The 21164-nt window shown below is 54.0% G+C and overlaps 10 protein-coding genes across 10 annotated transcripts; 5 read left to right on the forward strand and 5 right to left on the reverse strand.

Moving 5' to 3' along the window:
* Positions 1-72: 72 nt before the first annotated feature.
* On the forward strand, positions 73-878 carry CPAR01_11009 (uncharacterized protein; the record flags this gene model as incomplete). The annotated part of the gene is made up of 2 exons (XM_060495268.1): positions 73-95; positions 314-878. 2 exons carry the CDS (start codon positions 73-75, stop codon positions 876-878), a joined length of 588 nt encoding a protein of 195 aa, XP_060345616.1.
* Positions 195-869, reverse strand: CPAR01_11010 (uncharacterized protein; the record flags this gene model as incomplete). Its single annotated transcript, XM_060495269.1, has 1 exon — positions 195-869. The coding sequence occupies one exon, from the start codon at positions 867-869 to the stop codon at positions 195-197; it is 675 nt and encodes a 224-aa protein (XP_060345617.1).
* A 1397-nt stretch (positions 879-2275) lies between the features above and the next one.
* CPAR01_11011 (lysophospholipase NTE1) lies at positions 2276-7093 on the reverse strand (the record flags this gene model as incomplete). The annotated part of the gene is made up of 3 exons (XM_060495270.1): positions 2276-3636; positions 3819-6742; positions 6801-7093. The coding sequence occupies 3 exons, from the start codon at positions 7091-7093 to the stop codon at positions 2276-2278; spliced, it is 4578 nt and encodes a 1525-aa protein (XP_060345618.1).
* Positions 7094-7672: 579 nt separating this feature from the next.
* Positions 7673-8847, forward strand: CPAR01_11012 (uncharacterized protein; the record flags this gene model as incomplete). Its single annotated transcript, XM_060495271.1, has 3 exons — positions 7673-7736; positions 7799-8124; positions 8179-8847. 3 exons carry the CDS (start codon positions 7673-7675, stop codon positions 8845-8847), a joined length of 1059 nt encoding a protein of 352 aa, XP_060345619.1.
* A 6-nt stretch (positions 8848-8853) lies between these two features.
* Positions 8854-9473, reverse strand: CPAR01_11013 (Rpp14/Pop5 family protein; the record flags this gene model as incomplete). The annotated part of the gene is made up of 2 exons (XM_060495272.1): positions 8854-9203; positions 9263-9473. The coding sequence occupies 2 exons, from the start codon at positions 9471-9473 to the stop codon at positions 8854-8856; spliced, it is 561 nt and encodes a 186-aa protein (XP_060345620.1).
* A 355-nt stretch (positions 9474-9828) lies between these two features.
* On the forward strand, positions 9829-12002 carry CPAR01_11014 (molybdenum cofactor synthesis domain-containing protein; the record flags this gene model as incomplete). The annotated part of the gene is made up of 3 exons (XM_060495273.1): positions 9829-10104; positions 10164-10242; positions 10291-12002. The coding sequence occupies 3 exons, from the start codon at positions 9829-9831 to the stop codon at positions 12000-12002; spliced, it is 2067 nt and encodes a 688-aa protein (XP_060345621.1).
* Positions 12003-12440: 438 nt separating this feature from the next.
* Positions 12441-13248, reverse strand: CPAR01_11015 (ATP synthase subunit C; the record flags this gene model as incomplete). The annotated part of the gene is made up of 4 exons (XM_060495274.1): positions 12441-12549; positions 12610-12918; positions 12991-13117; positions 13191-13248. The coding sequence occupies 4 exons, from the start codon at positions 13246-13248 to the stop codon at positions 12441-12443; spliced, it is 603 nt and encodes a 200-aa protein (XP_060345622.1).
* Positions 13249-13650: 402 nt separating this feature from the next.
* CPAR01_11016 (transcription initiation factor IIA) lies at positions 13651-14248 on the forward strand (the record flags this gene model as incomplete). The annotated part of the gene is made up of 3 exons (XM_060495275.1): positions 13651-13697; positions 13767-13914; positions 14096-14248. 3 exons carry the CDS (start codon positions 13651-13653, stop codon positions 14246-14248), a joined length of 348 nt encoding a protein of 115 aa, XP_060345623.1.
* A 1333-nt stretch (positions 14249-15581) lies between these two features.
* Positions 15582-16681, forward strand: CPAR01_11017 (uncharacterized protein; the record flags this gene model as incomplete). The annotated part of the gene is made up of 4 exons (XM_060495276.1): positions 15582-15865; positions 16097-16193; positions 16244-16279; positions 16337-16681. 4 exons carry the CDS (start codon positions 15582-15584, stop codon positions 16679-16681), a joined length of 762 nt encoding a protein of 253 aa, XP_060345624.1.
* Positions 16682-18517: 1836 nt separating this feature from the next.
* CPAR01_11018 (voltage gated chloride channel) lies at positions 18518-21100 on the reverse strand (the record flags this gene model as incomplete). The annotated part of the gene is made up of 1 exon (XM_060495277.1): positions 18518-21100. The coding sequence occupies one exon, from the start codon at positions 21098-21100 to the stop codon at positions 18518-18520; it is 2583 nt and encodes an 860-aa protein (XP_060345625.1).
* Positions 21101-21164: the final 64 nt, after the last annotated feature.

Raw genomic sequence — 21164 nt, forward strand, 5'->3', positions numbered from 1 at the left:
ATCTGTGTCTGTTTTCGATTCTTCCATATGCAGAACCAACCCTATCCCATGCTAATCATAATCATTCTCATAATGTCATTTAGTTATGCAGTGTCGTATGTCGATCAACCCCATCGCTCATCCGTCCGAACCAGGGCACGCCGACGACGCACACCACACTAGATCCTCTATCCCTCTCTCTCAAAATAGAATCCTTACCAATTCGAATAATAATCTCTCGACCTCGAGACAGGAATACTCTGACTCCGCCTCCGCTCATTATACCTAGGCCGACAGTCCCCATAGCCATAATCCCTCTCAAACTGATCCATAGCCCTCACGTACTCCCTCCCTCCAACGCCCCTCACACTAACACTCTCCTCCCTCACAGCGGTCCCCCGCGTCGCCCTCGCCTCCGAAACATCGCTCGGCGGTGGCGCATAGTCCCTCACGGACTTATACTCCCTCTCATGCCAATCCGGGTCGTAGTAATCCCGGTCGCTCCTATCATCCCGAAAACTCCTCCCGTCGTCGGTTCTGCCGTCGTCATCATCGTCGTGTCTGCTGCCGTGCCTCTCCCTATTCCTGCCCCTGTCTCTATCATATCCAGCCTGGCTGCGACTGCTCCTCGGCGCGCGGGACCCCGACTGCCTCTCCCTCTGCCTCCGCCTCTCCTCCCTCCTCTCCTCCTCCTCGTGTTTTGCTTCTTTGCGCTTGAGCGAATTGTCGATCCCAAAGGCGACCGTCGCGCCAATGAGGCCGAGGGCGATGGCCTGGCCCCAGTCGAAGCCGGCGACCTCTTTTTCGAACTCTTTGCGTTCTTTGCGTTTTTCGGGTTCCGCTTTCCAGGGTCGTGGATCGGGTGGGAGGAGCTTGCTCGGCTTCACCATTTTGTGTAGGTGTGTGTTGATATGTATGTGTGTGTATTGTCCTTTCCGTTGTTGACTTTGTATATGTTTCGAGCTCTTGAATATTGAGATGTAGATGGTGTATAAGTTTGACGGTAGCTTATTTTATGGTTTCGGTTTAGTGTCAAAGGCGGTTGTTCAACGTTCCCCGTACTCGAACAGTTTCTTTGTTTCCGTTGTTCTTGATATACGTCTCGAGGGTAAAGCGTGGTGAGGCTGGTGGTTTTCGCGTCCCCTCAGAACGACATTAAAGTGCCGAAGGTGCAAAAAAGAACGCGGCGGTACGTAGAATTATATATCTCAAAGGATTGCAGGTGGCGTCAAGGCCCCTTGTCGAGGATAGGGCAAGAAAGGCACAGAAGGGGAGGGGTACGGATGCCGAATTGAGACAAAATATGCAGGGGAGACTCTGACGGCGTTGCACTTTTCAACGGCAATCGGGAAGGGATCTGGATCGACTTGTGTGGCTTGCTGGCAGGGGGGGGATGGACCACACAAAGTGAATACCTTGGGTATGAAATGACAAGCACTACGGATAACAAGCACAAGAGAGACATTTGCTGGGCACATCTAGAAATTTAATACCTACCCAAGCTACACTAACCCAGCCCCGGGTCCCCTTCACCGCTGGACGCCGGCATTCCCCCGCATCCACTAGCTGAACAAGCCCGACACCTTTCGTGATCCATGTTTCGACTGCCGGGAGCCTAGGGGAAGCTTGCCCATTGGGCTCGAGCTGGAAAGCTTGTCGTCACCGTGCCTGCATGATGTCATGGGGTTCGGCCCCGAAATGCTCCTCACTTAGCCCCACTCACAGTATGTCGCTGGTCTTACCCCATCATTCCCGCCAAGCCGTTGACGTCAAAAGCGTTCTCGATCTGGCCATAGCTCCCGGGCTTCACCATTCTCCATCCAATTGCTCCAAAACGCAAAACGGCTCCACCAGACAACGAATGAGGCCCGGGCAGCATCAGCACTGCAGCAGTGCAACGCAGCTCCCACAGGCTACAGCTCGAGAGCCCAAATGCCTTACAACAAAATCATCATGAGACCATCGTGCCATCCTTGCCATCGTACCCTCGTGTGAGGCATGAGTCGTGCCCTCTTATCCGAACACCTACGCAAACTCTCCCGTACACCCTCGGGGAACAGATCCTGTCTAAGCCACGAGGGCCAGCAGGCCCCCCCCCCTCCCCTTGGTTTAGGCTGAACGCCTGTGACAAGCGGTTGACGCCGTCACCGCCAGCCGCGGGAAGCAAGCACGCAAAAAACATCAATTTTGAGGCACACATCGCAAAGGGAAACATATTGGTCCGTTGTGGCAGTGCAAAGGTGGTATCATTCATGCTCCTCGTGTAGGCAAATCATGTCTAAGGTCTGAGAATCTACTAGATGCTGGCTCTCCTGGGTGCCATGGTCCGCCGCATCGCCTTCTTTGCTTCCGTTTCTTCCATGAACGGCAACGACCCGTCGTTTCTAAGCTTCTGCAAATACTCCTGTCCATACTTGTATCCCATCTGGTAGAGCTCGTCAAACTTGCCAAAGTCGAGCGTGCCATAGTCATCAATCGGAGGCCGCATGTAAAAGCAGCCTGGCATCGTCTTCGCCCGTTCCAAAGCATCGACACTAGACACGTAAGCCAGTCTAGCCTGAATCTCGGCCAACGTCGGCGGGTTGGCTGTGCCCGAGAACGGATTCCACCTATTCCAGAATGCCCACACTCCCGACAGCGAATCACCATACGCCTGTGGAGTATCGTCGTCCAGTGACCCAACGTCAACTGAAAAGATGGTGTCCACACCCAACCTCTTCATGTGAGAGACAGTCAGATTATCAATGTAGCCACCATCTAACAGCATGCTGCCCTCATCGCAGAGCGGTGGAAGCAAGCCAGCCAGTGACATGGAAGCTCTGATGTATCTCCACGCATAGCCACTGGTGTGGTATTCGATTCGGCTCTTGCTGATGTTTGTCGTGTTGCAATAGTACTCGAGCCAAAAGTCTTCAATTTGAGTCTTGCCAAACGTCTTGAAGATACCCCGATTGAACTCGTGGCCCGTGGTGTAAGAGGCAGTCGGGTATGTGAGATCGAGAGCGAAACGCCACATGCTGGCCATGCGGCCAGAAAATTTCTTGGCGAGGCCGAAGATGGGAACAACATCGGCATGGCGGGCATATAGAGCGCCGATGAACGCGCCGATTGAGGTCCCGCCAACAACGTCGATGGGGATGCCAGACTCTTCCATGGCCTGAATGATGCCGATTTGGGTGATGCCTCTTGCGCCGCCACCACCTAGGACGAGGCCAACAGATTTGCCGCAGAGACGTCTCGCCAGACGATGGAAGTCGCCCTTGTAGGGTGCATCTGGAGAGTAGAATGGACTGTGCCGAACCTTCCTCGAAGTGTACTTTTGAATCTCCGCCTGGATAATCTGAACCCGTTCCTTCAAAGTGCTCGTTCGCTTTGAGGGCGGATGCGCAGGCATGATGTTTGCCCCGAGAGCCATTTGGACGTGGTAGTGTCCACCATTGATCCACATCCGATTCCTCAGCCAGGCTCGAGTCAAACCCGACTGGGAGTACCTCTCAGAATGGAGAAGAACAAGAAGCTTTCTCGCAGTCGACTTCATGCCCAACATGAATCGCTCATACTCTCCAATCTCCGGAGATCCTTCAGCAAGACCAACAAGAAGGATGCAATCCGCCTGAGTGATGCACGTCTGAGTCCACGGAGAATTGACGTTGGTGTCTGATGCATAGTTAGCATCGGTGTTCAAGCAACGAGTGTCATCAACAAGCGTGAGATAGGTAGTCCAATCAGGAAAAAATTAGAGTATGTTTGGCCATCAACGGCTTTTGCCTCCGCAAACGGTGTTTGTTCATCATAAAAAGGACAGTGTAGGTGAATAGAGAAAAAAAGAGAGATCTTACCTGCGACGTATACGACGAGGCCGTACTTTTCCTCGAGATCAGCCAAGTATTGGGAGAGCTTCAGCTTGCCCATCTTGTTGAAAGCATGCTTGCCGAGATGGTTGAGAATGGCAGATTGGTTGAGGGAGGTGGCACCGTTTGCAGGGCCAACTTGAGACAAGGCGTTCATCAACCGATTACCAAACTCAACCACAGGAACACCAGAAGTCACGGGCAATATCGCGACGGTCCTTAGGTTGAGTGACGAAGAGCCTTTGGTGATTGTGTTGGCATTGCCTGCCTCCTTGGAGAGAAGCTGTGAGGGGTCATCGACAAGGTTCCTCATCCGCGACGCAATGATCTTGGAAATCTTGATCGTGATGTTCGGGTGCTCCTGGGCAAGACTGTTGAAGAGTGTGCGTGGGAACTTGACCAGCTCAGTCTGACGGATGGCATGGAGCGTGCCTGGTCTGACAGACTCCGTCAAGACTTCGAGTTCACCCACACTCTCGCCTTGACCGAACTCGGCTCGCACACTGACACCGCCATCTTTCCTGTCCTGCACGAGACGAAGTCGGCCATTGAGAACAATGTGAATTGCCTCGCTCTCCTCGCCCTCATGGAAAAGCACTTGACCAGCATCAACCTGCTCCCAGTCAAGGGCAAAGTCGATGTGCATAATTAGACGCGGGAGCAAGCTCGTCAGTCGCTTAGCCATTGTAAGCAGGACAATGGGATAACGGTCGACGATCCTCTCGAGAGCGGAACGCGGCAGAAAGCCGACATAGACGTCCGTCTTGGCCACGACGTCGATAAAAGATCGGTACGACGACACTGTGCCTACGTATCCAGCAAGGCCACCTGGCTTAATGAGTGACACACTGCGACGATAGGGCTGCTTCTTCTTCGCGTCCATATGATCAGGCGGATACGCAGGAGACCCATCCATACCCATATGGTCGGTGTGCAGAGTCGTTCTACTTGAGGACTGCAAAATGTCTGCTGAGGTGTCCTCCTTCGACGTGCAAATGTCGAGGAAGCCATCAACAACGTAGTAGAGGCCAGGATTGCGCTCGCCTTGCTCAACCAAAACGGAACCTTTGGGGAAGAAGACAATCTCCACATCATCCTTCATATCGCTTGCCAGGATATGCGCATTGGGTGGCGTGTTCAGTGTAAAGCCTCCAGATGTCATGGATTCCGTGTCTCCATCACCAGAGGCATCGAAAGGGCCCATTAGACCGAATGCATTGTTGCCCAGTCCAGGTCTTGATCGCCTCTGGTCGTAAGAGAAGAGCCGTGGGGATCCTTCGACAGACTCAGCCTCACGGGAGACGCTTCCGTTGCTGCTCAGACCGATCGCTTTGAACATACATTCAAGGATGGACTGACGGAAGAGGTTGTCTTCATCCAGGGACTCTCGGCCGTCGATCGAGCCTCGAGATTGCCTTTGAGTTGTGAACGGGTTGAATGCTCGCTGGGCAAGCGGGCTTGTACCCTCGTGACGGAGAGCGTCAGCGACTTGTTCGAGGTGAACACTAGCCGAACCAGATGGTCGGTGGCCAATATGCCGTGCTGACTGGATGTTGGCCAAAAGATCACCAGGACTGGTCTGAGTGGAAGCTCTCTCCCTTGGCGGTCCGATGGTAGTAGCGACCTGAGAAAATGACCTCTCCTTGGTGGTCATGGAATGCATCATTGCATCCTTGCGAAGAGTCGAGGTTGACTTCCGCCGACGATGCGCGTTTGCGTTGTGCAGTGCTATGCCTTTGCTCTCCGATTCGCCGCCCACTCTCTCTCGCTCCCGATCAAACTTCTCCTTCAGACGCTGCAAGGCATCGCCCCTAAGCATGTTGGGCAACTGACATGAGGTGAAAGAAAGCATGTTCTTCTCCGTTTGCAGGACTTCACCAGTGAGTCCCAGGTAATTGTAGGCCGTCGCCAATGTAACTCTCTGGAAACGGGAGAGAATGACTTGAACAATGTGGGAAGTGGCCTTGGGGTAGACCTTGGTGAGCCGGCGAAATGCGCTTGCTGGGATGATGGCGATAGTCGTGTCTACCGTCGCCCTTGCAATGATATCTGGGTGCGCTGAGCCAGAAGTTGCCCGACTCTGAAGAGGAGGGCGCTTCGGCTGGCGAGCACTGCTGGGGACACTGCCGCTGCTGTCAAGCGAAATAGGTGGAATTCTTGCGCTGCCAGGCAAGTTGGGTGTAGTGGCCCGCTTTGGAGGCTCCTCAATCCTTACCCCAGTCCTTTCCTCCGAGGTCTCTGGAAACTCGGGAGTTGCTGGGAACGGACTGGCAGGGTCTGATGGCATGCGGCGGAAGCCTGCGGTGCGCGGGAATGGTGAGGTTCTTAGTCCACCACTGCCTGAGGTGGGTTCCGGGGTGTCGTCATCTGTCGAACGAAGCTTGACGTCTTCCGTGAACAGTGACATGATGGAGAAGAGGGACGACATGGGAGCTCCATTGCGAACCTCCGTAAGCAGTTGGTATCTCTGTTGTGGGGCTGATGACATGTCGTCGTCTTCTCCAGGATAGGCAGAATCTCCCCCGAAGCTGTCGCAAGGGTCCGGATCCATGGCTCTAGCATTTCGGCCAGATTTGACAAAGATTTCCACAAGACCGTCGACGACGATACAGAATCCCTTCTCCTCTTCCAGGTTGAAGGTCTCGCCAGCGATAAGCTTGCGAGTCTGCATGCTCCGGGTCAACTCGTGAAAGACCTGCCGCTCAAGGTAGCCAAAGATTCTGATGGCACTGAGGAACTCGTCCAAATAGCTCGAAAGGCCTGATTTCTTGCCCTCATCGTGGGATTCGGGGAACAAGTCGACGTCAGGCTCTTTCCTCTGCGGCTCCGGAGGAAGTCGAGAGTACATGTTGAGGATGCGATATCGCACCACCCAACTGACGGCGGATATGATGGCAACCATGATTACCATGCTGCGCGTCAAGTCAGCAGAAGCTCAGAGGCAGCCTGATAGAATGATGAAGCGCGTACAGAGTAGTGGCGTTCATCGTCACAGTCCAGCTTGTCGAGAACAAGGTGAAGAGGACGGTAGGAATTGTAATGGTAACGATTCGAATCGCCCAATACAGGATCGAAGAGATCAAGGACAGAATGGCGAGGATCAACCGGCCAAAAAGCCCCAGCCAGCTGGACGATCCCTGAGCTGCGACGACCTCCTGCGCACGCGTAAACGCGGACGGCAGGGCCTCGGGAGAAGCTTTCATTGTGGCCAACAAGCTCTCTGATACCGCGTGGGTGGCACTCGAAATGTCGGACGACGACATGGCTGCGGTGTGTTATGTTGGGACGGGCGTTGCAGCATAATGCAGCAAGCAGGTGAAAAGACAGATTACATGGTGCAGTGCGACCCTGAGGCTAGCAGGGTGCGGGCAAGGGAGAGCCTCTGGTTTTAAGCCGTTGTTTGGTGGCTGAGACGCAGGACCGAGGTGGAAGGTGGTTGGAGAGAGAAGAGGGAAAAAATAGAAGAGGGAGGAAGAAAAGAGCTTTTGCGCTGTGGGGGAGCTTGAAGAAGCTTGCAGCATGGAGGAACATGAGGTGGGCACGGGCGGTCAGCCAGTTTGTGCCGCCCCACCCCGCCAAAAAGTTCCCAGAGCGGGCGGAACGTGCGGCATGTGACGGCAGCCCGGCCTAACAGTGCCCATGGCTTTCCTTAATGTGGTGGTGTTGGTAATGCTGCATGGAGGGGCACGACTGGCCTGCACTTGTGTAAATCATACACCAGGAAACTTTGATCGTTAAAGATCAGTTCACGATTTCCAACAACCAACTATCGACACCAAGTTGCGCACTTTCTCTCGCTATACGACGCATGTTTTGAACCTAACACCCAACAATTAGACGCGATGCCCTTTGCGCAGCTCATTCTCGGTGCTCCAGGCTCTGGAAAGAGCACCTATTGCGATGGCAGTAGGCTACCCTTGCCAACACACACAACTTTGTCGTCTACGATGCTAATACAATGCGCCTAGTGCACCAGTTTATGGGCGCCATTGGCCGCGCATGCTCCGTGGTCAACCTCGATCCCGCAAACGATCACACAAACTATCCGAAAGCTCTCGATATCCGCGACCTCGTCAAGCTAGAAGATATCATGGCTGGTGACAAGCTGGGCCCCAACGGCGGCATCCTCTATGCCCTAGAGGAGCTCGAGCACAACATGGAGTGGCTGGAGGAAGGCTTGAAAGAATTCAGCGAAGACTACATTCTCTTTGACTGCCCGGGTCAAGTCGAGCTATACACACACCACAACTCTCTGCGCAATATCTTCTTTAGGCTGCAGAAGATTGGCTTTAGAGTAAGCTGCCCACGATAATTCCCCCCCGGACCGACCTCGCTGACGTATTCCTAGCTTGTCGTCGTACATCTCTCCGATTCCTTCTGCTTGACCCAACCCTCGCTGTACATCTCCAACCTACTCCTGGCCCTTCGCGCCATGCTCCAGATGGACATGCCACACATCAACGTCCTGACCAAGATCGATAAAGTCGCCTCCTATGACGATCTCCCCTTCAACCTCGAATACTATACCGACGTCGATGACCTCTCGTATCTGATCCCATACTTGGAAGAAGAATCGCCGGCGATGCGCAACGAAAAGTTCGGCAGACTCAATGCAGCCGTGTCAAACATGATCGAGAGCTACAGCCTAGTCCGGTTCGAGGTCCTCGCAGTCGAAGACAAGAAGAGCATGATGCATCTCCTCCGGGTGATCGACCGAGCAGGAGGATACGCCTTTGGCAGTGCAGAAGGCGCAAATGACTCCGTCTGGCAGGTCGCAATGCGCAACGAGTCGTCCATGATGGAGGTGCAGGATATCCAGGAGCGCTGGGTCGATCGTAAGGCGGAATACGACGAGCTGGAGCGGAAGGAATGGGAAGAGCAGGCCAAGATGCGGGAGGAGGATGATCCCAGCGCCGGGCAGGCGCCGCCGCCGGCGGCCGACGATTATGATCCAGACTTTGGCGACATGACGATACCTGCAGATAGTGGCATAAAAGTAGTGCGCAAGAACAAATGATACCCTTCAGCCGTCATCTTCAACCACGTCATCTTCGTCAGACACGTCCGACGCATCGAACATGACCGCGTCCTCGGCTTCGGTCCTGGGCTCTGAGAAAAGCGGCAACGCGCCGCCGGCAGCAGCCGCGGAAGAATCTTTGGCGGCAAGCACGAGCTGTCTCGCTTGACGAATGGCCTCTTCCTCGGCCTTTCGAATGGTCCCGCTGACTCTGACAACCTTGAAGGTGCAGGGCTTGCCTTCTCCGCTCTTGAGAGGCACGCGATTCATAAACGTCAGAGCAGCCCAGACTAGACGGTAGTGCGCTCTCTTCACTTTCAAGATGAAAGTCGACGTCGCCTGAGAGAGATACTTGACTACATGACTGTTAGATGCTGCTCAGCACAGACAGACGTATCCTTCTCCGTGAACTCACCGACGAGATTTCCTTCTATAGCACCAGAACCGTAATCACCGAAAAGAATAGCGACCTCAGCTCGTATCGCCTTAAGAAGTGACTGAGGTGTGAGACTTCCGGTCGTCGGTTGATGCATCACCACAAAATCTGGAACATTGGATTTTTGATTTGAATCTTCTGGCGGGTACAGAATATTGACGAGAATGTATCTCTCTTTGATTCGGACCATCTTGGCGCGCTCAAGATCGCGTCATCCAACGAGAGGAGGAAATCGGCCTTGAAAGTTGAGTCTTGTAAAAGTTCAAGCTTGAGGTACGTATCCTGCAAGTGCAATCCGTTGGAATGGGTCCATGCAAGGACATGAGTATCATTGCTGACTAAGGCGGGGAGCTTCACCTCCGGTACCTAGCTCCCTCCTACCACAAGCTCCCGACGTCACCAGGCATACTAGGTAATCCATTGAGGTGAAAAATACCTAGTTCATCTGATTTGATGTGCTTGATGGTCGCCGATTTATCTTGAAGAAAACTGTGTCTGGAAACCATCTTTCACCACTGCTTATAGCATCTCGAGCTACCTCCACTATGACTGACACCCCGCTCAAAGTAGCTATCTTGATCGTGTCGACGACAGCATCGAAGGACCCGTCGACAGACAAATCGGAACTAATCCTACGAGATGTGATCGAAAATGAGGGTGGCGGTAAATGGCAGGTCACCGATACCAAGATTGTGCAAGATCATGTCCCCCAGATCCAACGGCAAATCATGCTCTGGGCGGATTTGGGTCCCGTGGAAGGAGTCAACTTGATCCTTACTACTGGTGGAACTGGATTCGCTATGTCAGATAACACGCCCGAGGTACGATGAACGACATATCTGCATATATGCGATCGATGGATGCTGATCACCAAGCAAAGGCTGTCGCAACCCTCCTCCATAGGACCGCCCCAGGCCTGGTTCACGGAATGCTCGCTGCATCCCTTGCCGTGACTCCATGTAAGTGAGTATGATACTCACAAAAAACACAAAAACTGACTGCAGTAGTTGCAATGATGTCAAGACCGGTGGCAGGTACACGCAACAGCACCGTCATCGTCACTCTACCCGGCTCCCCTAAGGGCGCCAAGGAAAACTTACAAGCCATCCTCAAGACCTTGCCGCATGCGTGCGTACAGGCCGCCGGCGCTGACTCCAGGATCCTCCACTCTGGCGGGGTGAAGAAACTCGAGTCTGAGGCGGGAATCCAAGGCGCCTCTGTAGGATCAACATCCAAAAAAGAGCAGGCGCACTCTCACGACCACCACAGCCATGATCACAGTCACAGCCACGGCCACGGCCATGGACACTCACATACTCACGGCCATGGCCATGGGGGCCTCGTCAGACACACCAAGCCGGAAGAAAACCCCCTCTCCAACGATCCGAGTCTCGGCCCAAGTCGCAGATACAGAGAGTCACCGTACCCGATGCTGGAAGTTGACGATGCCCTGCGACTGATCAAAGACTTCACCCCTGACGCCGAGGTCGTGACGACCAAAGTAGACGTCAACATCATCAACTCGGTTCTCGCAGAAGACGTAACGGCCAGAGAAAGCGTCCCGGCCTTCAGGGCATCCATTGTGGACGGGTACGCGGTGGTGGTACCCGAGGACGGCAACATGAAGGGCGTCTTCCCCGTCACCGCAGTATCCCACGCCGCCCCAGGCGAGGTCAAGACCCTCAAGGAAGGAGAAATCGCGAGAATCACAACAGGAGCCCCTTTACCCCCGGGAGCCACCTCGGTCATCATGGTCGAGGACACCATTCTGAAATCCAAAACCAAGGACGAAAAGGAAGAAAAGGAGGTGGAGATTCTCGCTGACGGCATCAAACCCGGCGAGAACATCCGTGAAGTCGGCAGCGACATTCAAGAAAACGACACAATCCTCAGAAAGGGTGAACAAATCTCTGGCGTCGGTGGCGAAATCGGTCTCCTCGCAGCCGTCGGCGTAGCAGAAGTCCAAACCTACAAGCGCCCCGTCGTCGGCATCCTCTCCACGGGCGACGAGATCATCGAACCCTCCCGCCCGGGCGGCCTTCGCCTCGGCGAAGTCCGCGACACAAACCGCATCACCCTCATGTCTGCAGCCCGCCAGTGGGGTTTCGAAGTCGTCGACCTCGGCATCGCGCGCGACAAGGAAAAGGCTCTCGAGGAGAACCTGCGCGAAGGGCTCCGCCGCAGCGATCTGCTCATCACCACGGGCGGCGTCTCCATGGGCGAGCTGGACCTGCTCAAGCCGACCATCGAGCGGGCCCTCGGCGGCACGATCCACTTTGGCCGCGTGGCCATGAAGCCCGGCAAGCCGACCACGTTCGCCACGGTGCCCGTCAAGACGACGCTCGGGAAGCGGGTCACCAAGACCATCTTCTCGCTGCCGGGAAACCCGGCGTCCGCCCTGGTGACGTTTCACCTCTTTGTCCTGCCGGCGCTGCATAAGCTGTCTGGCATCGAGCCCGCGGGCCTGCCCAAGGTTCCCGTGACGTTGCGTCACGATTTCTCTCTCGACAAGGCTCGGCCAGAGCACCACCGCGCCATAGTCACCGTCGGAAAGGACGGGTCTCTGTCTGCGAGCAGTACCGGCGGTCAACGAAGCTCAAAGGTTGGCAGCCTAAAGTCTGCAAATGCCCTGCTCGCTCTCCCGGCCGGTTCACAGCCGTTGAAGAAGGGGGCCAAGGTGGAGGCTCTGATGATGGGGGACATCCGTGTGGAGTATTGAATCGTTAAGCTACGCCCGTACCAATAATAAGAATGCGTGTATGATGACATGATTTTCAGTCTTCAGTCAGTAAAGTTGATCCCTCATGTGCCTAGCTGTGCTTGCAAGGAGCTCAAAGGATACTCGTCAACTCTTATACCCGATAGAATACACCAGCTGCGTATAGATGACTTGGGCCGAGATCCTATACTAAGCGAATCAGAGGTCGAAAGTTTATGACGCGCAGAAATCATCTCGATGAGGAGCTATAATACGTTGATAGTGTACAATACAAAATGTCCTCGCCCTGCCTGTATGCCATTAACGCCCGCCCAAGTAAACCTTGGTGTAATGCAGTGCTCCACTGTACATCGTGTCCGAGGTAGATAGTTGCTATGCTGTCGGTGATAAACCTCCTCTTTTCGAAACTTTCATATCGTGTAGACAGCTTGTTATGCCTTATGCCTTGCCGAAAGCGTTGGCCTTGCCAGAGACAAGAAGTCCAACAATCAGACCAAAAAGACCGAGGACAGAGCTGAAAATCTCGACAACGAGAATCTTGACGAAACTGTACCCCGGCTAGTTAGCACATGTAAAAGATCGCTCATCGTGTCTGGAACAAACATACAGTGTAGGGTCGGCGGCATCGGCCAGCGCGGCTCCACTGCCGTTGATGCCGACTGCGACACCACAGATGAGGTTGCACATTCCGACGGTGATACCGGCCCAGAAGAGGGCGAAACCAGTGTAGTAGCTGTTGCCGTCGTGCAGAACCTCACCCTGGACGTTCTCAAGCTGGGCGGAGAAGACGATAGCCATGATGACGCCGTAGATGGCGACGACTTCGCAGAAAATGATGGAGATCAAGTTCTTAGTTCGCACACGCGGGGCCTTGACGCCCGCGCCGAGGATGGAGGAGCCGGTGATGAAAATACCCCTAGATTTGGTCGCCATGTTAGATTATGCCTTGGCCCTGTGTCGTCAATTGCTGGGAAGCTTCGCTCCATACCATGCCGCGCCTACAACGGACAAACCGATGCAAAGGGCAATGCCCGTGTCCGCCCACGCGTAGGGTGAGATAGATTCGAGGAACTCGCCGACGTTGAAAGCCTCGCCCGATCCCGTGAAGAGCATGTCTATTTAAAAGGTGTTAGCTGGGACTGTGATTCGCGGAATAGTCGATGCCATCGCGGAGATGGGGTTTCGTACAAGCTCCTACAACGAGAAGGGTGCTCCCAATGCCTCCCAGGCCATATGTGAGACTCATCGTGCTCGATTCGGTGCGTTGCGTTGCCTGTGTCGTGGTTGTTGTTGACGGTGGAGGGCTTTGGGGGGCGTTGCAGCTACGTCGAGCTCTCTAGTCCAGGCCAGTGAGGTAAGGTATCTGAGGTAAGGCAGAGGGATCCAGAATCGGGATGGTCACATGATGTGGCTTGATGCATCCTTAGGTAATGCGAGCCAGAGTCAAGGCAAGAAAGACTGACAGGCGTGGCAGGCACCAGGGTGTCATCAGCCACGGCAAGAGCATGTCAGCCCCACATACAGCAGATGAATAAGCAGAATCCAAGGATATCCTCAAACAATGCCACTATAAATACAACCTCGCCTCTTTCACACTCACAACCGCCTAAAACGACCCGCCCGTAGGAGATCAGAGCAAATCTCCAAGATGGCCGCCGCACCTCAATCGTTCTACGAGCTTTATCGCCGTAGCAGGTACAGCGCCATCCAAATTAATTACTACATAACTGTGCTACAGATGACTAACTCATTTGCTTGATGCAGCATCGGCCTTGCGCTGACAGATATGCTGGACGATCTCATCAGCGAGGAGCGTATTCACCCTCAGTTGGCGATGAAGATCCTGGCCAACTTCGACCAGGCCATCACAGAGGCTTTGCAAAAGAGCGTCAAGGCTCGCTTGACTTTCAAGGTACGTGCTGCTTACTTACCATCTTGCTCGTTTGCGCCGGGGTTCGATCTCTATTGCCAGCCTCCGGCGCATAACTCAGAATACTTTTAGTTTATAAGCGATTCCCTCTTGGAAAGCGCAGAAGATGCGCCCCAATTGGCACGAGAATTGTGAATCAGAGCTAACGTTGCGCGCATCATAGGGAAGCCTGAGCACCTACCGATTCTGCGACGAAGTCTGGACGTTTCTTATCAAGAACGTTCAATTCAAGCTGGATAATGGCGGGCAGATCGTGACCGCCGACAAGGTCAAGATCGTCAGCTGCAACGCCAAGAAGCCCGGTGAAGGCCCTTGAAGGGTATGCGTCAACGATAGTGAGCATTAGAGGCGGCGTCGACCACCTTACTCGGATACACGAACGAGACGCACTTGCGGACAAGGGCGATGGGAACGACAACGAGCGCCCCCAGTGGCTGCATATTACAGGCGTTCAGGTTCATGCTCTTACGATGGCACGGTTTAAGGATACGGGAGTTTGTTCTTTCAAGATTGCCATTTTGATACCATCAGAGGTTTATACAGCATCGTTCATAGGTTTGCGTCAGCGCAACAATAGACTGGCTGCCTGCATTTGAACTATGTTACGACTGGTAATCTTGATTCATGATTCGCTGCGACCAAAACCCAAGTTCGGAATGGTATTATAGCTGGATTGTAGAAATTGGCTCAACGCAGTGATTTGGTTCTTGCCATTGTATTATTCTGCACAGTATGTAGATAAATACTGCTCGCCCATCATACGTCATCTTATCCCGTTTGTCCCAACTGGGCCAGTCACGATGTCGGATATGGCCCCCATTGGCATCTATGCGTTATACCGGTGAATTGGATAGAGACAGAGATTTGCCGCATAATGTGCTTACAAGTTCTAGCTTCTGAGCCTCGAAGTTGAAGCAATAGCCCCTGCCACTTTGTAGAGGGGAAGCCGATGCCGGGTAACTGTTGAGCCAGCCGGGGCCCCATCTTCCGGAAACGGGGAGTACAGCCGAAGTGGTTCCGCGTCGGATTTCCTCCCTGGCAATTGGCGATTGGAGACTGGTAACCTGGCGCTTCTTTTCCCCTTCAGCCTCAACGGCCTGTGATTCCAACGACTTGGTCGCCAATCGAATTCCTTTGTTCATCATAAAACTTATTCCAAGTTCCAGTGGTACTAGTACAAAGATTTTGTCAGACCCACGTTCAAACAGCGAAACAACACCTCCGAGGCTCTGAAAGACAAGGACGCGTGCCCCTGGATTTGTACGCACTGGGATGTTCCCCTTACACTAGTCGTGCGACTTCTCGAGGACTTTGTCAAACAATCCCATCCACACCATTGAGACACACACGCCGGTAGTCGCCATCAGACTTTCCCAACTCCCGCGAACCCGTTTCTCTTTTCTCTGCGCGCACACACACTCTATCCGGCACGTGGGTACATCTGTGTGCAGGAGTTGCTGCTGCACCGAAACCGCAGCAGCAGTAGCAGCGACGCACCGAGCTACCTTACCTCATCCCCCATCGCCAAGCCCACCACCAAGGCCGTCATCCATCCCGTCCCATCCAAGCAAAGCAGTAATTAGCAGGGATCACTCACACCAACACCCAATCTCCCTCCTTCCTCTTCCTCTCCTTTCCCTCTCCACATAATGCTCCGCCAGCGACAAGCCGCCGCAGCATCCGCCCCCGACCGCCGCTCTCAAAAGGATCAGATACCCACCATGGCGGGCGCGACGACGACGACCCTGGACAATGAGCGCAGTCCGCTGCTCCCACGCCACGAGGACGACGCACACAGCGAACCGCCAACCGAGGCAGAAGACGACGACGAGCAAGCGACTGAGAGCATGGCTTGGGCACGACGGAATCAGTGGATTGTGCTGGCCGTTGCGAGCGGCGCTTGCGCTGCTTTCAACGGCGTGTTTGCAAAGTTGTGAGTTGATATTCTCAATTCGGCTCATTCGGGGGACTATCGAGTGCGATGCCAAGACTTTTTAACACTTTGAGTCGACATCACAGCTTGAGAACCAAGTTCACTGTTTTGCTTTACCAGAGCAACTTGTTTCTTAGTTGGTAGCTCTGTGAACTAAATGCGCTCATTTTGAGTGTCTCAGGCACACTGTCGGGCTACGGTCTGTTGAATGCTTTACTTACAACTGCATAGGACCACAACTGAGCTCACAACGACAATATCTCAAGCAATCTCCAACTTTCTTCATCTTCAAGATATCGAAGGAGCCTTTGAGGTTGTCATGCGAGCAGTGAGTTGAATTGAATACTCAACATCATCAAACTGCTAATCCTGTCTCAGGTCTTTTTCGGTCTCAACCTCGTCTTCAACGGCATCGTGAGTTGCCCAGCCTATTATTCTCACCTACGTGAACTCAACTGACACTTACCTTAGATGTGGACTCTCTTCACAAAAGCACTTGCCAAGGGCCAGTCAACCACGCAGGTGTCCATCATGAACACGTCCTCCAACTTTGTCATCACCGCCATGCTCGGCTTCGTCATCTTCTCCGAGTCGCTGCCGCCGCTCTGGTGGGTCGGCGCCGCCATGCTCGTCGCCGGCAACGTCATCATCGGCCGCAAAGATGAGGAGGCGGACAAGTCTGGCGACTACGCGCCGGTGCCGCAGCAGCCGGGTCTCGCTCCCGTCCCGCTGGATGGCGGCGACGAGGACAAGGACTCCGAGGACGAGGATATTGTCGATTTGGGGGACTTGAACTCTGCGGAACATCGCACTTGAGTTTAGACTGAGGCGATTGCAAATAGGAGACTTTGTACATGTTTGCTTATATATATCATGCATGTTGGATAGATAGACAATACCCCGAGTTGATTAAGAGTGAACTTAGATGAGCTCCAAATACTTCTCTCTGCTTGTATACAACTGAAGCGACTGGCTCCGTACATGAGTGTTTGCATGATCTGGTAGTCGCTACCTACCACTCGACGCATACCGCTCCTCAGAGTGCAAACGAGTTTCTATTAGCGATGCTTCATCAAGCTATGCTCGTTACTCTGCATTAAGAAAGAAAGAGACAGAAAAAAAAGTGAAAAAAAGTGATTCGAACCGGCATAAATAATGCTACAGCGAGACGCCAGGCATCTGTAGACTTTAAATGGCAGGTTCGCGTCAGTGAAGGAGAAGCCGCACGATGAACCACTGGCCCAAAGTGTACTTTCTCGCCCACCCCGACAGACTCTGCGACTTGGTGGGCTATGAAGGACGACGAGGAGTGTATTCGTGTGGGGCTGTGTTGAACCGCAGAGGTGCCTGGTTGTGAAGTTTCTCTCAAGGTTAGTCAGTGAGAACTGCTACCTTGCTTGCGCTTTTTACTCTACTCGACGAGGGAGATTATCCCTTGCCCATGTTATTTCGGGACCAGGCTCGGCTGGGAGATGCGAAATATCCGAGTCCAGTGTCTAAGAGCATCTCTAGCCCATCGTTTCAATCAAGATGATTACTAAAGCTTCTGAAAGGGGGGATGGAGGCCGCTATCTCGCCATAAGTGAAGCATATTGATGGATGTAGTGGCTTGGGGTCCGCATGACATGTAACTTATCAATATCATCACAGCTAGAAGAGTGAAAAAGAATAAGCTATCGTCCATAGCGTTGTACAGGACCGCGAGCCAACGGTGGAGGCCTTCGCCATTTCCGGCTAGAACTATATCTCTCGGTTATCGGAAGGATACTGCCTATTGATAGCTCATCGATCTTTGGTCCCTACAAGAGCTGGGATGCAAGGTGGTTGGATAATAGGGGATGACCTAGATGGCCTAGATGGCCTAAGTAAGAGGAGTGTGCCTTGTATTAAAGAAATAACCTCCCTGAGCTCCGAAGAAGTACTGACTCACTAGCATATGTGCCGTCAAGAAGGAGAAGACGCCTAGATCTCACCTCCTTCACTCTTGTTACAAAATCAACGCCAGGTAGCCGAGAAATATATCAGAAAGCGCTGGCCTCAATATCGCGAGTCCTCTCAACCACCCTTAACCATTTGCTTCTTCCTTCAACCCTATGCATTTAGATATCAAAAGGGTCTCAACACCAAAGGGTTCAAGACGAAAAAAGAGTTCACCCCGCCGGTGCTGAACTGGAGGCTACATCTCTTGGTGCTCATGCTGGGATTCGAACTCGGGTACTCGCTAAGCCTGTCGCCGAGTAGGCTGGTTGGCGTATGTGTAAATCGATTGTTGACCATAATCCATTCCACCACCTGTCCCAGTTTGACCTGACCTCTCGACTTAGAGAGGCGCCTGCTGGTGACTGGAATGGACTGGAAGGGGGGGGGGTTGGGGTTATATACCCTTCTCGTGTATTCATACGGGGAGGTTGGTAAGATCAGGGCCGCGAGGAGAGAAGGAACGACGAGATGTGCTTTCGCAGCAATTGAACACCGCAAATCTATTCGACGTCTATGTGCCCAAACCCCTATATGTTCGTAACTAACATTGTTGTATACATACGCCCGACCTCCCAAGATGACCATGTCCCTCACCACCTGAATCACACGTTTCAAACTCCAAAGTTCCGAGAATCGCCCGCACCAAATGAAATAAATCTAGAAAACCTCCGTTTACCGGTTCTCGAGCTCCAAAGCGCCGTCATCGACGTCGTCCTCGTCGCCGTCTAATATCTGCGCCCCAGCCGGCCTTCCCCCACCGCTTCCGCTGCCGTTGTTACCACCACCACCTCTGCTTCCACCGCCCATACCTCGTCGCTCTTCAAACGACGAAAGTTGGATTCTCCCGCCGGAAGCCGTTGTCACCTTGTCAGAAACCCACCCAGCCGCACGCCGCATCGCACTCCACAACTTCTCCTGGCTCTCCGCAAAGGCAGAGTCATCGCGCGGATTCTCAGCGTGCTCGGCTGTGAACTGGTACTTGAGGCAGTCCTTGACCGTCACCAGACCCGACAGGCGGCCGTGGTACTCGACGAGCACGACTCGGGGGCCGATTTTACGGAACAGTTCCATGACGGTCTCAAGTGGTAGGCGCGGGTGCGCTGTGACGGGCGTGGTATCGATGTAGCGACTGAAGTCAACCGACATGGTCGACATCGGGTCCAGGTTGACCGTCACAGTCGGCGTAAGTGGAGTAGTTGCGTTGAGTGACGCCGGCGGAGGCGAGAAGGTGCATCGGGCCTCCGGGTTGATGGGTCTCTCTCGCCGTACGCGGTCAATGGCGTAGCGCAGCTCGGTGCGGCCGATGTAGCCGACGAGGATCTTTGAAGTTGTGTCCTCAACGATGGGGAAGCCCTGGTACTTGTCCTCCTTAAGAAGCTTCTCAAGCTCGGAGAATTCCATGCCGCTCACGGGCAAAGATGTAAGCTCCTTTCGCATCACTTCCGAGACGGGGACGCCAAAGTTGTGCTCTTCCTTGTTGTCTAAGAAGGGGAACCCGCTGAACCAGATCATCCTGTCCGCAATGCCGCCCTTGCCGAACATTTCGCTGACGATCTTGGTCACACCCACCACGATCATGGTGGGTAGAATGTACGTCAAGGCGCCGGTGAGCTCAAACATGATGACAACGACAGATACGGTAATGTGCATGATACCACTCAGCGCGGCAGCAGCGCCAAGGAATGCGTACGTGCCGGGTGTGATACATGGCTCGTCCGGCTTGCAGGTTGCGAAGAAAGCACTCGTAGGATTGGCTTCGTGAATGGCCTGAACAATAATACCCACTGTCCGCCCAAATGAAGCCCCGATGGCCATGGACGGAACGAAGATACCAGCTGGCACTTTGCAGCCGTACGAGATGATGACCAGCAGGATTCTGAGGATCGTAGCCAGAGCCAGTGACAAGATATTGGACAGTCTCTTGTCTGGTTCGCAGAGGCCGTGGTAGTCCTCAGCTCCTTCGCATTCGAGGAACAGGATTTCCATGCTCTCGGTCATGTCAATCCTCAAAAAGACGTTGGGATAGCAGATGATGGCAGTGCCGGCCGCGAGAATCGTTGCCTCCGCGATGGCGTACTTTGACAGGTACTTCTTCCTGAATGCCTGAGCCCGCAGATTCCACTTCATCACAAAGGCGCCGTATAGACCGCCAAAGATGCCCAAGATGATGTAAAAGACAATCTCGAAGAAGTGCCACGAGCGATCGTAGTGGACCTGGAACATGACGAGCTGTCCCGTCCTGAAGGGGTTCATGGCCGCAAGCACAGCCGTCGCCACAAGAGCGCAGAAGTAGCTGCGCCACAACGTCTTGAGGGGAAAGTAGTTAGACATCTCTTCCAGAGAGAAAAGCACTCCGCCAATTGGACTACCGAACGCGACGGCGACACCAGCAGCGGCGCAGGCGCTCAGTATCTCTCTCGTTTTGGAGGCGTTGCGTCGGTACTTCTCGAATAAGCGAGAAATGACGTTTCCGGTACACACGGCGTAGTGTACACTGGGACCCTCCTTGCCGACGGACAGACCAGAGGCGATGGCCAGGGGCAGACAGACGGACTTGATCAAGAGCGTCCAGAATCCCAAGAATCCCTTCATGACGAAGCCCGCAATGATGCACTTGATCTCCGAGATACCCGATCCCGCGGCGTACGGTGCAAACGACTTGACCAGAGTGGCCGACGTGAAGGCGAAGAGGGCGCCAACGACAATGTAGATAACGTAGTTGGCTGGGCCAAACCCCGTCCAGGGATGCCACTCGTCGCATCCATTGTCCTCTCCCCAGCAGCAAAAGTTCTCGTTCAGGTAGAACGCCGTTGTGCAGTGCCCCATTTTTATATCGGACAACCACTCCGTAATGATGTTCAGGAACGCAGCGTTGAGTCCAATGGCAATACCAATCAGCGTGACGACGAGCCAGCCCTGCGCAGCGTCGTAGGACTCTCGCAGACGATACCTCCAGCCCGCCGCCTGACCTGTGTCGAGCATGCCGGCGCGCCGCCTTCGACGCAGCTTCTTGCGCGCCTGCTCCCTGGCGGCATCTTGTACCCAGTCTATGGTGGTGAAGTCCTCGTAGCGCTTGATCTCGGCGATCTCGTCCTCGATCTGTTGCTGCTGATGACTCGCGGGCGGGGCGCCGGCGGTCTCGTCATCGTGCTCGCTCTGTTCGGCGGTCGAGACGGCAAAGGAGATCCTCGAGCTGATGGAAGGGCGCGGGGGCCGGTGCGGGCTGTGCGAGAAGGATGTGCTTCGGGAAGTCATTGTCGCATCCGCGCCGTGCTCATGTTCGCGGCGGTCGAGGAGTCGTGGTGAAGGGCCGGACGTC

This window comes from Colletotrichum paranaense (genome assembly GCF_030867605.1).
Source record: "Colletotrichum paranaense strain IMI 384185 chromosome Unknown Scaffold_9.1, whole genome shotgun sequence".
NCBI classification, from domain to species: Eukaryota; Fungi; Ascomycota; class Sordariomycetes; order Glomerellales; family Glomerellaceae; genus Colletotrichum; species Colletotrichum paranaense.